The sequence below is a fragment of the Nerophis ophidion genome, linkage group LG01, assembly GCF_033978795.1.
Source record: "Nerophis ophidion isolate RoL-2023_Sa linkage group LG01, RoL_Noph_v1.0, whole genome shotgun sequence".
In the NCBI taxonomy this organism is placed as follows: domain Eukaryota; kingdom Metazoa; phylum Chordata; class Actinopteri; order Syngnathiformes; family Syngnathidae; genus Nerophis; species Nerophis ophidion.
This window is the reverse complement of record NC_084611.1, coordinates 11,936,463-11,952,765: the sequence shown is the minus strand read 5'-3', so window position 1 is coordinate 11,952,765 and position 16,303 is coordinate 11,936,463. Positions and strand designations below refer to the sequence as shown.

The following is a 16,303-nucleotide window of genomic DNA, read 5'->3' as shown; positions in this document are numbered from 1 at the left end:
ACACTACATTTCGAGGGGAAATTTTTGCAACTTACCATATATTTTTTAACATTTTTGTTTTTCAAAAAAATCTACTAAAAAATGAATTAAAAATTGTGTAATAATAGTATTCACTGTTAGAAGCGCTTGCAGTAAAAAACCAAATAACTGGCAGCTCAGGTGCCAAAATTTTACTGTAAAATTGCAGTTTTTTTATTCACAGTAAAAAAACAAATACAGTAAAATTCTGGCGTCCGAGCTGCCTTTGTTTTACCATAAAAACAGCAATACAGTTTTTCCATTTCCAGTAATATACACTACATTTCGAGGTGAAATTTTTGCAACTTACCATATATTTTTTAACATTTTAGTTTTTAAAAAAATCTTCTAGGATCCGATAAAATAGGTTCATATTTTTCATAATTCCACATTTTACGCAGCTACATTCCATATGTTGAAGAGGTTCATTTAGCCTACTGATGTGTAATTATAAATGTTTTATTTATTTATTTATTTGTAACTTGTCAAGTACAAAACTTTACAAAAACATTTTAGTTTTTAAAAAAATCAACTTAAAATTAATAAAAAACAGCGATACTGTTTTTCCATTTACAGTAATATATACTACATTTCGAGGTGACATTTTTGCAACTTACCATATATTTAACATTTTTGTTTTAAAAAAAAAATCTACTAAAAAATGAATTAAAAATTGTGTAATAATAGTATTCACTGTTAAAAGCGGCCCTCTGGGGCCTGTGGTTTATTGCAGTAAAAAACAAAATAACTGGCAGCTCAGGTGCCAAAATTTTACTGTAAAATTGCAATTTTTTTTATTTACAGTAAAAAAACAAATACAGTAAAATTCTGGCGACTGAGCTGCCTTTGTTTTACCATAAAAACAGCAATACTGTTTTTCCATTTACAGTAATATACACTACATTTCGAGGTGAAATTTTTGCAACTTACCATATATTTAAAATTTTTGTTTTTAAAAAAAATGTACTAAAAAATGAATTAAAAATTGTGTAATAATAGTATTCACTGTTAGAAGCGCTTGCAGTAAAAAACCAAATAACTGGCAGCTCAGGTGCCAAAATTTTACTGGAAAATTGCATTTTTTTTTATTTACAGTAAAAAAACAAATACAGTAAAATTCTGGCGACTGAGCTGCCTTTGTTTTACCATAAAAACAGCAATACTGTTTTTCCATTTACAGTAATATACACTACATTTCGGGGTGAAATTTTTGCAACTTACCATATATTTTTTTAACATTTTAGTTTTAAAAAAAATCTTCTAGGATCCCATAAAATAGGTTCATATTTTTCATAATTCCACATTTTACGCAGCTAAATTCCATATGTTGAAGAGGTTCATTTAGCCTACTGATGTGTAATTATAAATGTTTTATTTATTTATTTATTTGTAACTTGTCAAGTACAAAACTTTACAAAAACATTTTAGTTTTTAAAAAAATCTACTAAAAATGAATAAATACAGCAATACTGTTTTTCCATTTACAGTAATATACACTACATTTCAAGGTGAAATTTTTGGAACTTACCATATATTTAACATTTTTGTTTTTAAAAAAAATCTACTAAAAAATGAATTAAAAATTGTGTAATAATAGTATTCACTGTTAAAAGCGGCCCTCTGGGGCCTGTGGTTTATTGCAGTAAAAAACAAAATAACTGGCAGCTCAGGTGCCAAAATTTTACTGTAAAATTGCAGTTTTTTTTATTTACAGTAAAAAACAAATACAGTAAAATTCTGGCAACTGAGCTGCCTTTGTTTGACCATAAAAACAGCAATACTGTTTTTCCATTTACAGTAATATACACTACAGTTTGAGCTGAAATTTTTGCATCTTACCATATATATTTTTTTAACATTTTTGTTTTTCAAAAAAATCTACTAAAAAATGAATTAAAAATTGTGTAATAATAGTATTCACTGTTGGAAGTGGCCCTCTGGGGCCTGTGGTTTATTGCAGTAAAAAACAAAATAACTGGCAGCTCAGGTGCCAAAATTTTACTGTAAAATTGCAGTTTTTTTTTATTTACAGTAAAATTAAGGCAACTGAGCTTCCTTTGTTTGACCATAAAAACAGCAATACTGTTTTTCCATTTACAGTAATATACAATACAGTTTGAGCTGAAATTTTTGCAACTTACCATGTATATTTTTTTAACATTTTTGTTTTTAAAAAAAATCTACTAAAAAATGAATTAAAAATTGTGTAATAATAGTATTCACTGTTAGAAGCGCTTGCAGTAAAAAAACAAATAACTGGCAGCTCAGGTGCCAAAATTTTACTGGAAAATAGCATTTTTTTTTATTTACAGTAAAAAAACAAATACAGTAAAATTCTGGCATCAGAGCTGCTTTTGTTTTACCATAAAAACAGCAATACTGTTTTTCCATTTACAGTAATATACACTACATTTCGGGGTGAAATTTTTGCAACTTACCATATATTTTTTTTAACATTTTAGTTTAAAAAAAAATCTTCTAGGATCCCATAAAATAGGTTCATATAATTCATAATTCCACATTTTACGCAGCTAAATTCCATATGTTGAAGAGGTTCATTTAGCCTACTTATGTGTAATTATAAATGTTTTATTTATTTATTTATTTGTAACTTGTCAAGAACAAAACTTTACAAAAACATTTTAGTTTTTAAAAAAATCTACTAAAAATTAATAAAAAACAGCAATACTGTTTTTTCATTTACAGTAATATACACTACATTTCGAGGTGAAATGTTTGCAACTTACCATATATTTAACATTTTTGTTTTAAAAAAAAATCTACTAAAAAATGAATTAAAAATTGTGTAATAATAGTATTCACTGTTGGAAGCGGCCCTCTGGGGCCTGTGGTTTATTGTAGTAAAAAACAAAATAACTGGCAGCTCAGGTGGCAAAATTTTACTGTAAAATTGCAAGTTTTTTTTATTTACAGTAAAAAAACAAATATAGTAAAATTCTGGCGACTGAGCTGCCTTTGTTTGACAATAAAAACAGCAATACTGTTTTTCCATTTACAGTAATATACACTACATTTCGAGGTGAAAATTTTGCAACTTACCACATATTTTTTTTAACACATTTGTTTTTCCAAAAAATCTACTAAAAAATTAATTAAAAATTGTGTAGTAATAGTATTCACTGTTGGAAGCGGCCCTCTGGGGCCTGTGGTTTATTGCAGTAAAAAACAAAATAACTGGCAGCTCAGGTGGCAAAATTTTACTGTAAAATTGCAAGTTTTTTTTATTTACATTAAAAAACAAATACAGTAAAATTCTGGCAACTGAGCTGCCTTTGTTTTACCATAAAAACAGCAATACAGTTTTTCCATTTACAGTAATATACACTACATTTCAAGGTGAAATTTTTGCAACTTACCACACATTTTTTTTAACACATTTGTTTTTCCAAAAAATCTACTAAAAAATTAATTAAAAATTGTGTAGTAATAGTATTCACTGTTGGAAGCGGCCCTCTGGGGCCTGTGGTTTATTACAGTAAAAAGCAAAATAACTGGCAGCTCAGGTGCCAAAATTTTACTGTAAAATTGCAATTTTTTTTTATTTACAGTAAAAAAACAAATACAGTAAAATTCTGGCGACCTAGCTGCCTTTGTTTTACCATAAAAACAGCAATACTGTTTTTCCATTTACAGTAATATACACTACATTTTAAGGTGAAATTTTTGCAACTTACCATATATTTAACATTTTTGTTTTAAAAAAAAATCTACTAAAAAATAAATTAAAAATTGTGTAATAATAGTATTCACTGTTAAAAGCGGCCCTCTGGGGCCTGTGGTTTATTGCAGTAAAAAACAAAATAACTGGCAACTCAGGTGCCAAAATTTTACTGGAAAATTGCAGTTTTTTTTAATTTACAGTAAAAAACAAATACAGTAAAATTCTGGCAAATGAGCTGCCTTTGTTTTACCATAAAAACAGCAATACAGTTTTTCCATTTACAGTAACATACACTACATTTCGAGGTGAAATTTTTGCAACTTACCATATATTTTTTTACCATTTTAGTTTTTAAAAAAATCTTCTAGGATCCCATAAAATAGGTTCATATTTTTCATAATTCCACATTTTACGCAGCTAAATTCCATATGTTGAAGAGGTTCATTTAGCCTACTTATGTGTAATTATAAATGTTTTATTTATTTATTTATTTGTAACTTGTCAAGTACAAAACTTTACAAAAACATTTTAGTTTTTAAAAAAATCTACTAAAAATTAATAAAAAACAGCAATACTGTTTTTTCATTTACAGTAATATACACTACATTTCGAGGGGAAATTTTTGCAACTTACCATATATTTTTTTAACATTTTTGTTTTAAAAAAAAATCTACTAAAAAATGAATTAAAAATTGTGTAATAATAGTATTCACTGTTAAAAGTGGCCCTCTGGGGCCTGTGGTTTATTGCAGTAAAAAACAAAATAACTGGCAGCTCAGGTGCCAAAATTTTACTGTAAAATTGCAGTTTTTTTTTAATTTACAGTAAAAAACAAATACAGTAAAATTCTGGCAACTGAGCTGCCTTTGTTTGACCATAAAAACAGCAATACTGTTTTTTTATTTACAGTAATATACACTACATTTCAAGGTGAAATGAGTGAAATGGATGTGTGGATTTGATCTATTTATGTTTTGTTTTTTTCTCTGCCATATTATTTAGTCTGTGATGAGGTGCGACTTGTCCAGGGTGTACAACGCCTTCCGCCTGAATGAAGCTGAGATAGGCTCCAGCACCCCCCAAGACCCTAAATGGGACAAGCGGTTGAAAATAAATGGATGGATTTTATCTATTAATGTTTTTTTTTTTCTTTTCTCTGTCATATTATTTAGTCTGTGATGAGGTGGCGACTTGTCCAGGCTGGGGAGAGGAAAGTCTAGGCTTCCCTGCTTAGGTTGCTTCCCCCGCGACCCGGCCTCGAATAAATGGAAGAAGATGGATGGATGGATGGAACTTGGTTAAAAGATAATAATGATAGTTTGGGCCACAATAACCCTGATAAGAAATGTTCATCCCTCGTCTTTTCTCTCTCAACCCAATGAAATCATTTCAGCACAAAAACCAACAGCCGATTAATTTCCCACAGCCCGCTTCTCTCCATAATTCCGCATTTTCCTCCTGCGTTCACACACGGAAGTCGCCTTCTCCGGCCGCGAAGGTCATTGTTGCAACAAAGGAGCTTAGAGGCGCTCTTCTGAATAATGAAGCGCTCCATTCAGGTGGGCGTGCACGAGTGCGGCTGACGTGGCCCCCGAGAGCCCTCCGCTCTCCCACCCGAGCCGTCCTTCAGTGCAACCGACAATAAATAAACGTCAACCCGCACTGAACGCTGCGGAACACAGAAGGACCTCTGCTAACTGGGTTCTCGTCTCACTTCACATTCACGCCGTCTAAAAATAAACGCTCGGGCGCTCACGTCGAGCCAGTGTGAAATGTGTCGTTACGGCGAGCACGCTCCTTTCTTGAATTGTTTTTTTTTTACCTTTTTAAGCTTCCCCAGCAAGGCCACGATGGCGTCGTGCTGCTCAGCCGAAGCCAGGTCCTCGGCGCTCTTTCCATCCTGACAAGAAATCAACACAAACAGGTTTATTCGGGCTGGGGAAGAGTGATGAGAACCATAGAATCTACAAAATTACTGTGTCTTTTATTCACAAGGCTCTTCTGGGACTACTACATGTGTGCATGGATTTCACAGAAAAGTACCAACTCTCATGCATATCACTTAAATAATAATCTGGAGTGCATGATAAGGTGGAAAGTGCAGATGAGTTCATTGTAAACACCGATACAAGTGTTAATTGCACACGTAACATTTTAAAGCGCATGCAGAGCTAAATGCTGACCGATCATACTTTAAATGCAGCTGCTGCCGACTCGCGACGTTTATTCTATTTTTTTTTCTTTTTTTTTTTTAATTGACATCCAGCATCAGACATTTCCATCCATTAAATCATATTCACATACATCACACAGCCGTTGTCTGCGAGAAATGTCAAAAGTATTTTTTGTTTACCACCCCCCCCAAAAGAAAAAGAAACAGAGATAACAAAAACAAGGTCGTATCTACACATACATCAATTAAATCAGCAAAAAATACATAATACATTGATGGAAATGATGAACAGAAATCCATCCATCCATCCATTTTTTACCGCTTTGGGGTGGCGGGGGGCGCTGGCGCCTATCTCAGCTACAGTCGGGCGGAAGGCGGGGTACACCCTGGACAAGTCGCCACCTCATCGCAGGGCCAACACAGATAGACAGACAACATTCACACTCACATTCACACACTAGGGCCAATTTAGTGTTGCCAATCAACCTATCCCCAGGTGCATGTCTTTGGAGGTGGGAGGAAGCCGGAGTACCCGGAGGGAACCCACGCAGTCACGGGGAGAACATGCAAACTCCACACAGAAAGATCCCGAGCCTGGATTTGAACCCAGGACTGCAGGACCTTCGTGTTGTGAGGCAGACGCACTAACCCCTCTGCCACCGTGAAGCCCATGAACAGAAATAAAATAAAATAAAAGTATCTGTATATATTTATTTTATGAACAGAAATAAAATAAAATAAATATATACAGATACTTATATGTATATATACACATATAGGGAGTAATCTTTTTATTTTATTTTATTTTATTTTTTTTAAACACTACACTAATTCCAGAGATTTAAGTCAGGCTTATGGGGCGTGACATAATTGACCCAGTTTTCCCAGTATGAGGCAAATTTCTCCAATTTGTAATTAATAAAGGCAGTTATCTTCTCCAGTATGTCCAATGTGGTTTCCATCCATTGCTTCAAAGTTGGGCTCTCCTGGGATATCCATTTCCTAGTGATGGTCTTTTTACCTTCCTTCCCGGTAAGGTTTATTCAGGTGTACTGGAGAGGAGGCTACGTCGGATAGTCGAACCTCGGATTCAGGAGGAACAGTGTGGTTTTCGTCCTGGTCGTGGAACTGTGGACCAGCTCTATACTCTCGGCAGGGTTCTTGAGGGTGGATGGGAGTTTGCCCAACCAGTCTACATGTGCTTTGTGGACTTGGAGAAGGCATTCGACCGTGTCCCTCGGGAAGTCCTGTGGGGAGTGCTCAGAGAGTATGGGGTATCGGACTGTCTTATTATGGCAGTCCGATCCCTGTACGATCAGTGCCAGAGCTTGGTCCGCATTGCTGGCAGTAAGTCGGACACGTTTCCAGCGAGGGTTGGACTCCGCCAAGGTTGCCCTTTGTCACCGATTCTGTTCATAACTTTCATGGACAGAATTTCTAGGCGCAGTCAAGGCATTGAGGGGTTCCGGTTTGGTGGCCGCGGGATTGGGTCTCTGCTTTTTGCAGACGATGTGGTCCTGTTGGCTTCATCTGGCCGGGATCTTCAGCTCTCACTGGATCGGTTCGCAGCCGAGTGTGAAGCGGCCGGAATGAGAATCAGCACCTCCAAGTCCGAGTCCATGGTTCTCTCCCGGAAAAGGGTGGAGTGCCATCTCCGGGTTGGGGAGGAGACCCTGCCCCAAGTGGAGGAGTTCAAGTACCTAGGAGTCTTGTTCACGAGTGGGGGAAGAGTGGATCGTGAGATCGACAGGCGGATCGGTGCGGCGTCTTCAGTAATGCGAACGCTGTATTGATCCGTTGTGGTGAAGAAGGAGCTGAGCCGGAAGGCAAAGCTTTCAATTTACCGGTCGATCTACGTTCCCATCCTCACCTATGGTCATGAGCTTTGGGTCATGACCGAAAGGATAAGATCACGGGTACAAGCGGCCGAAATGAGTTTCCTCCGCCGTGTGGCGGGTCTCTCCCTTAGAGATAGGGTGAGAAGCTCTGCCATCCGGGAGGAACTCAAAGTAAAGCCGCTGCTCCTTCACATCGAGAGGAGCCAGATGAGGTGGTTCGGGCATCTGGTCAGGATGCCACCCGAACGCCTCCCTAGGGAGGTGTTTAGGGCACGTCCAACCGGTAGGAGGCCACGGGGAAGACCCAGGACACGTTGGAAAGACTATGTCTCCCGGCTGGCCTGGGAACGCCTCGGGATCCCCCGGGAAGAGCTAGACGAAGTGGCTGGGGAGAGGGAAGTCTGGGCTTCCCTGCTTAGGCTGCTGCCCCCGCGACCCGACCTCGGATAAGCGGAAGAAGATGGATGAATGGATGGATGGGTCTTTTTACAAGCCACCAGTAGGATATTCATTAAGTATATATCTTTCTTCAGCCAATCTTGAGGAGCAAATCCAAAAAAACAGAGTTTTACTTTCAAGTAGGGATGCACCGATTAATCGGTAACCGGATATATTCGGCCGAATATGGCAAAAAAAGCCACATTCGGCCTTCGGTGGAATGAGTTAAGAACAAGGCCGAATAGTGGCGTGTGACGCAATTTTTTGACGCGGTGACGCAATCAACCAACGTGCGGTGATGTTGGGATATGTTGTGTACCTGTATAAGTGTATGAGGTTACAAGCACACACTTATTGAGATTTACTTGAGCCTTCTATTTACATTATTAGCATATCTACTGTGGCTAAGCAGACTTGTGCCAAAAGGACAATAATTCATTTGTTGTTGGTTTATCCACTTTAATGCACTTTATTTTTTTTTTGGAATGCATGTTGTGTTTGAAGGCCTAATATAAATGAAAAACTTTGTGCTTCTTTTGAACAGCAAAGGCTACTGGAATATTAAAAACATTTCAATATTCAATAAAAATGTACTTTATTTGAAAAACATGTCTAAATATTTATTCTAGGCTATCCATCCATCCATCCATTTTCTACCGCTTATTCCCTTATGGGGTCGCGAGGGGGAGCTGGCGCCTATCTCAGCTACAATCGGGCGGAAGGCGGGGTACACCCTGGACAAGTCGCCACCTCATCGCAGGGCCAACACAGATAGACAGACAACATTCACACTCACATTCACACACTAGGGCCAATTTAGTGTTGCCAATCAACCTATCCCCAGGTGCATGTCTTTGGAGGTGGGAGGAAGCCGGAGTACTCGGAGGGAACCCACGCAGTCACGGGGAGGACATGCAAACTCCACACAGAAAGATCCCGAGCCTGGATTTGAACCCAGGACTGCAGGACCTTCGTGTTGTGAGGCAGACGCACTAACCCCTCTTCCACCGTGAAGCCCAAGTCCATTGATATTTCCATATTATTGTCCATTCTTCCTCCGATATAGTTATTCCTCCTTCCTTCTCCCATTTTGTTTTAATATATGAGGTTGAGTATAATTTCATATTCAACAAACACTTATACAAGCATGAAACAGTTTTATCCATAATTTCTGAATTGTAAGCTTTGGTAAACAATTCAATCCAACATATATTCGTCTTTGTAACGCTTTTCGCCTTCGTATTAACAAAATGTCGCAACCTCAGATATCAATGAAAATCTTCCTTTTCTAATATATAATATATATGTCCTTTTCATGGTTTCAAAACTAAGCATTTTTGTATTTTCCATTACACTACATAAAGCTGTTATACCTTTAGATATCCAGTCCTTAAATCTTGAGTCTAATTTATTAGGTGCAAACTCTGTATCGTAGGCACACCACTTAAGAACTGCAATATCGCTCTTGAGTTTGTGTTCCTTTATGATCTTTTTCCACACTTTAAGGGTCCATTTCACCTGTGGATTATCAATTTTGTTTATGTGGGCTTGTAAAATTGCTATCTGCCAGGATTGCTTGTATGGGGATGGAGGCCATTTCTTCACGTGACGTTTATTCTAAAAAAAATAAAAAAAACTGCATCCGTAGGTTACCTACAGCCACAGCTGTATGTTTCTTCTGAACCCCAGCAGTTCTATGCTTTTGTAAAGCACACAGATGATAGAAGACTCAATGGTTCATTTAGTAGTAGAAAATATCGGTATTTAGCGTAATGAACAGCAATGTGTGACGCGCATGACTTCATTTGACTTATACTTAGTAGTGTTGTGAAGCAGTCTACTTCCTTTTTGAAGAACGTCACCAAAAAGATGTCCCGTACAGCAGTGGTCCCCAACCACCGGGCCGCAGAATAATTTTTTATAAATTTTTATTTAAAAAAAAAAAAATATATATATATATGTATATATATTTTTTAATATTAAATCAACATAAAAAACACAATATACACTTACAATTAGTGCACCAACCACAAAAAACTCCCTTTTTCATGAAAAAAAACGTCTCATTTTCATGACGAAGAAAAAAAAAAAAGGACCCCCCCACCCCACCCGGGCCGCGGGGTAAATTATTAAGCGTCGACCGGTCCGCGGATACAAAAAGGTTGGGGACCACTGCCGTACAGCAACTAAAGCTAATCAATTGCCTTTTCGTGAAATGTGTGCCGAATTAGTGTGAAAGTCTGTCTTTGGCGGTGTCTACTGTCCTCTCCCATGGCCATACTTGCCAACCTTGAGACCTCCGATTTCGGCAGGTGGGGGGTGTGGTCGGGGTTGGGGCGGGGGGCGTGGTTAAGAGGGGAGGAGTATATTTACATCTACAATTCACCAACTCGAGTATTCCATATATATATAATACTTGACTTTCAGTAAATTCTAGCTATATATATTTATTTTATTATATATATATATATATGTTGAATATTCAATAACATGGCAAATTCTTGCATCCAGCACACCATACAACATTGGTAATAAAAGATGCAACCTATGCTTAAAAGAGAAACTGTTTATTATATATCATCCTGATCTATCATCCCTCAACAAGCGCAGTGAAATCATTTCAACATGCCGCCATAGACGGAAACACCTCCTAGGTAACACATGAGCCAATCACCACACCCTACGCCTGCTTGTACCCACCCACTCTGTGCTCTATATAAACCATTGTATGTGAATGCTTCCATTAAAATCTCCTGATGATTGAGGGAACCCCTCATGAAACAGATCTGTAGAGATGAAGTAGTCTTGTGATTTTTTCCCACACCTACATATATATATATATATATATAAATAAAATAAATAGTTGAATTTCAGACGGCACCTATCAAACACCCAGTAATAAAAACACAGTTGTTCTACTAACTGTATTGTGCTTGCTGGTTACTAAAAAAACAACAACAACAACACCTACCTTTCACTATTTGAGTAACCTTTGTTCTGCCATTTGCGTACTGGCGAGAGTCACTTGCCGTCAGGTGCGCAACACCACATAAATCGTTGGCCGATCAAACAAGCAACCCCATAACGATATAGCCAACATTCACCAGGAGATGGCGACAGACAACCTAGAATCACTCTCATGGCTGTAACTTCCTCGTTCTTCTGCCTCGTCTCCTTGTCTGTGCAGTTTTTTAATTCAAATCCGTAGATGTTGTAACGTGATTGGGCAGGCAAGCTGTTTATATAGTGGGAAAGCGGACGTGAAAACAGGCCGTCCCCACTCAGGTCCGCATGAAGCTGGAGGGGGCGTGGCCTCCCGCTCCGCTGAATTTCGGGAGAAAATTTCTTCCAGGAGGTTTTCGGGAGAGGCGCTGAATTTCAGGAAAATCACGGAAAATCCGTGAGGGTTGGCAAGTATGCCCGTGGCCCCTTTTTTTGTCGTTCACAGTCACACAGATCCACTGCGACACCCGACAACTTCCACGTCTCGTTCACTAAGCGCACCATCTGTCACCGCGTGGGTGGATGGCGATGATGCCGGGGGGTGAGGGCGAGGGGGGGGTTTGAGACGGAGCAAACTGGACAGCCTGAGACTCCCACAGAGATCCGCCCGCCTCCGTCCACACCGATGACAGGAAGTTGTGGATCGACACCGGCATGAAAAGAAGCCGGCTGCGGGCGCTCATGTTTCATTTCACTTCATCGTGAGACGAAGCCAGCGGGCGGTGAATTATACAACAGCTTGTATGAAACATGGAGATGGCATCAGGCTGCCATGCAATATTAACAGCTGGAGAGCACTCTAGTTTTGCAGCTGGGATCGGATCCTCTTTGGGAATGTGTCATTTCTTTGAAAGGAAACTTTAATGACATAATTCTCTTCAGTGGAGAAAAAGTTACGCTACCAAGAAAAATGTGCATCACTGGGAAAGAAGTTGTATGTTTTGGGGAAAATATTAAAAACATATATTGTTGCGAAAAACTTTATTTGCTTTTAATAAAATATTATATTATTACTATTATGAATTATGTTTTTGAGATATATTTTTTTAACATTTTTGAGAAAAAGGTTGTTAATGTATTTTTAAAAAAGTATTTACTGAATTTAGGCTGTATTAGTGAGAAAAAAAATATTTTAAAGAAAAAAGCAGTATATTTTGGAGAAATAAGTTGTTTAAGTTTGTTTTTTGGGGAAACGTAAGCTATTGTGAAATTATTAAAAATATTTTTTAGGAAAAAAACATATTTTTTTAAATTTAATTTATTTAAAAAAAAAAAGAAATGTTTTTTTTGTTGTATTTTTTACGAAAAACATTTTTATATGTTGGAGAAACATAAGCTATTGTGCAGTTATTATATTTTTGGGGATAAAAAACATTTTAAACATTTTTTAAATTCATTAATAAAATTATTAATAAGAAATGTTTTTTTTTATATTTTTAAGAATTGTTTTTTTATATCTTGAAGAAAAAGATTACTGTATATACTTCCAAGAAAAATGTTTATTATTAAAAAAAAAAAAAGTTGTGTATTATATTTTGGAGAAAAACAGTTATTGTTACTGTATTTACTTCCAGGAAAAATGTATTTACTGGATTAAAGCTGTATTAGTGAGAAAAATATTTTTAAAGAAAAAAGTTGTATATTGTGGAGGAATAAGTTGTATAATTTTGAAGAAAATTCTATGTAATGGAGTAAAAAGTTTGTTTTTTTGAGGAAACGTAAGCTATTGTGGAATTATTAAAAATATTCTTTAGGATAAAAAAATATTTTTTTAAATTTAATTTATTTAAAAAAAAATAAAAATGTTTTTTTGTTATATTTTTTACGAAAAACATTTTTATATGTTGGGGAAACATAAACTATTGTGGAATTATTATAATATTTTTGGGGATAAAAAACATTTTAAACATTTTTTAAATTAATTAATACAATTATTAATAAGAAATGTTTTTTTTATATTTTTAAGAAAAACATTTTTATATCTTTGAGAAAAAGGTTACTGTATATACGTCCAAGAAAAATGTTTATTACTGAAAAAAAAGTTGTGTATTATATTTTGGAGAAAAACAGTTATTGTTACTGTATTTACTTCCAGGAAAAATGTATTTACTGAATTAAAGCTGTATTAGTGAGAAAAATATTTTTAAAGAAAAAAGTTGTATATTTTGGAGAAATAAGTTGTATAATTTTGAAGAAAATTCTATATTACAGAGTAAAAAGTTTGTTTTTTGGGGAAACGTAAGCTATTGTGGAATTATTAAAAATATTCTTTAGGATAAAAACATTTTTTTTTAAATTTAATTTATTGAAAAAAAAAAAAGAAATATTTTTTTGTTATATTTTTTACGAAAAACATTTTTATATGTTGGGGAAACATAAGCTATTGTTGAATTATTATACTATTTTTGGGGATAAAAAACATTTTAAACATTTTTTTAATTAATTAATAAAATTATTAATAAGAAATGTTTTTTTTTATATTTTTAAGAATTGTTTTTTTATATCTTGAAGAAAAAGATTACTGTATATACTTCCAAGAAATGTTTTTATTATCTAAAAAAAAAGTTGCGTATTATATTTTGGAGAAAAACTGTTATTGTTACTGTATTTACTTCCAGGAAAAATGTATTTACTGAATTAAAGCTGTATTAGTGAGAAAAAAAACAATTTTAAAAATTGTGTAATAATAGCATTCACTGTTAGAAGTGGCCCTCTGGGGCCTGTGGTTTATTGCAGTAAAAAACAAAATAACTGGCAGCTCAGGTGCCAAAATTTTACTGTAAAATTCGCCTTTTATTATTATTATTGTTCTGATGAATGAGCAGTGACTTACGTTGGTGACGGCGTCTGTGACGGACAACTTCAATGCAACTTACCATATATTTTTTTTAACATTTTAATTTTTCAAAAAAATGTACTAAAAAACTGAATTAAAAATTGTGTAATAATAGTATTCACTGTTAGAAGCGGCCCTCTGGGGCCTGTGGTTTATTGCAGTAAAAAACAAAATAACTGGCAGCTCAGATGCCAAAATTTTACTGTAAAATTCGCCTTTTATTATTATTATTATTGTTCTGATGAATGAGCAGTGACTTACGTTGGTGACGGCGTCCGTGTTTGCTCCGGACAGGCACAGGTAACGGACAACTTCAATGCTGCCGCCCGATTGTAGCTGAGATAGGCGCCAGCGCCCCCCGCGACCCCGAAAGGAAATAAGCGGTAGAAAATGGATGGATGGATCATCAAGTCAGTAAATTCCATTTCCGGTTCTACGGTTATCATTACGCTTTTGCTCTCCTTTGGTGGCATCGTAAAAAAAGCCCAAGGAAAACAACAAAATGCAGACTTCTGGGGCTTATTTTTCCAGATTGAACTCTAAAATTGATTATTTTTTTGGTGGGCGTTTTTTTAGGACTTCTAGGCACTGTACCTAAAAAAATGCCTATAGTGATATTTCGCCTTTTATTATTATTATTGTTGCTCCGGACAGGCACAGGTGACGGACAACTTCAATGCAACTTACCATATATTTTTTTTAACATTTAATTTTTTCAAAAAAATCTACTAAAAAACTGAATTAAAAATTGTGTAATAATAGTATTCACTGTTAGAAGCGGCCCTCTGGGGCCTGTGGTTTATTGCAGTAAAAAAACAAAATAACTGGCAGCTCAGGTGCCAAAATTTTACTGTAAAATTCGCCTTTTATTATTATTATTATTGTTCTGATGAATGAGCAGTGACTTACGTTGGTGACGGCGTCCGTGTTTGCTCCGGACAGGCACAGGTGACGGACAACTTCGATGCTGCTGCCCGATTGTAGCTGAGATAGGCGCCAGCGCCCCCCGCGACCCCGAAAGGGAATAAGCGGTAGAAAATGGATGGATGGATCATCAAGTCAGTAAATTCCATTTCCGGTTCTACGGTTATCATTACGCTTTTGCTCTCCTTTGGTGGCATCGTAAAAAAAGCCCAAGGAAAACAACAAAATGCAGACTTCTGGGGCTTATTTTTCCAGATTGAACTCTAAAATTGATAATTTTTTCGGTGGGCGTTTTTTTAGGACTTCTAGGCACTGTACCTAAAAAAATGCCTATACTGATATTTCGCCTTTTATTATTATTATTGTTGCTCCGGACAGGCACAGGTGACGGACAACTTCAATGCAACTTACCATATATTTTTTTTAACATTTAAATTTTTCAAAAAAATTTACTAAAAAACTGAATTAAAAATTGTGTAATAATACCATTCACTGTTAGAAGCGGCCCTCTGGGGCCTGTGGTTTATTGCAGTAAAAAACAAAATAACTGGCAGCTCAGGTGCCAAAATTTTACCGTAAAATTTGCCTTTTATTATTATTATTGTTCTGATGAATGAGCAGTGACTTACGTTGGTGACGGCGTCCGTGTTTGCTCCGGACAGGCACAGGTGACGGACAACTTCGATGCTGCTGCCCGATTGTAGCTGAGATAGGCGCCAGCGCCCCCCGCGACCCCGAAAGGGAATAAGCGGTAGAAAATGGATGGATGGATCATCAAGTCAGTAAATTCCATTTCCGGTTCTACGGTTATCATTACGCTTTTGCTCTCCTTTGGTGGCATCGTAAAAAAAGCCCAAGGAAAACAACAAAATGCAGACTTCTGGGGCTTATTTTTCCAGATTGAACTCTAAAATTGATTATTTTTTTGGTGGGCGTTTTTTTAGGACTTCTAGGCACTGTACCTAAAAAAATGCCTATACTGATATTTCGCCTTTTATTATTATTATTGTTGCTCCGGACAGGCACAGGTGACGGACAACTTCAATGCAACTTACCATATATTTTTTTTAACATTTAAATTTTTCAAAAAAATCTACTAAAAAACTGAATTAAAAATTGTGTAATAATAGCATTCACTGTTAGAAGCGGCCCTCTGGGGCCTGTGGTTTATTGCAGTAAAAAAACAAAATAACTGGCAGCTCAGATGCCAAAATTTTACTGTAAAATTCGCCTTTTATTATTATTATTATTATTGTTCTGATGAATGAGCAGTGACTTACGTTGGTGACGGCGTCCGTGTTTGCTCCGGACAGGCACAGGTGACGGACAACTTCGATGCTGCCGCCCGATTGTAGCTGAGATAGGCGCCAGCGCCCCCCGCGACCCCGAAA

The 16,303-nt window shown here is 36.3% G+C and overlaps 1 protein-coding gene across 1 annotated transcript in view; it reads right to left on the bottom strand.

Annotated features, from left to right (window-relative positions):
- dapk1 (death-associated protein kinase 1) overlaps nucleotides 1-16,303 on the bottom strand; it is a 233,826-nt gene that overhangs the window by 25,103 nt on the left and 192,420 nt on the right. The window contains exon 19 of the mRNA XM_061896021.1: nucleotides 5,523-5,600. Coding sequence (XP_061752005.1) covers nucleotides 5,523-5,600 — 78 coding nt within the window. The remainder of the gene's footprint in view (nucleotides 1-5,522; nucleotides 5,601-16,303) is intronic.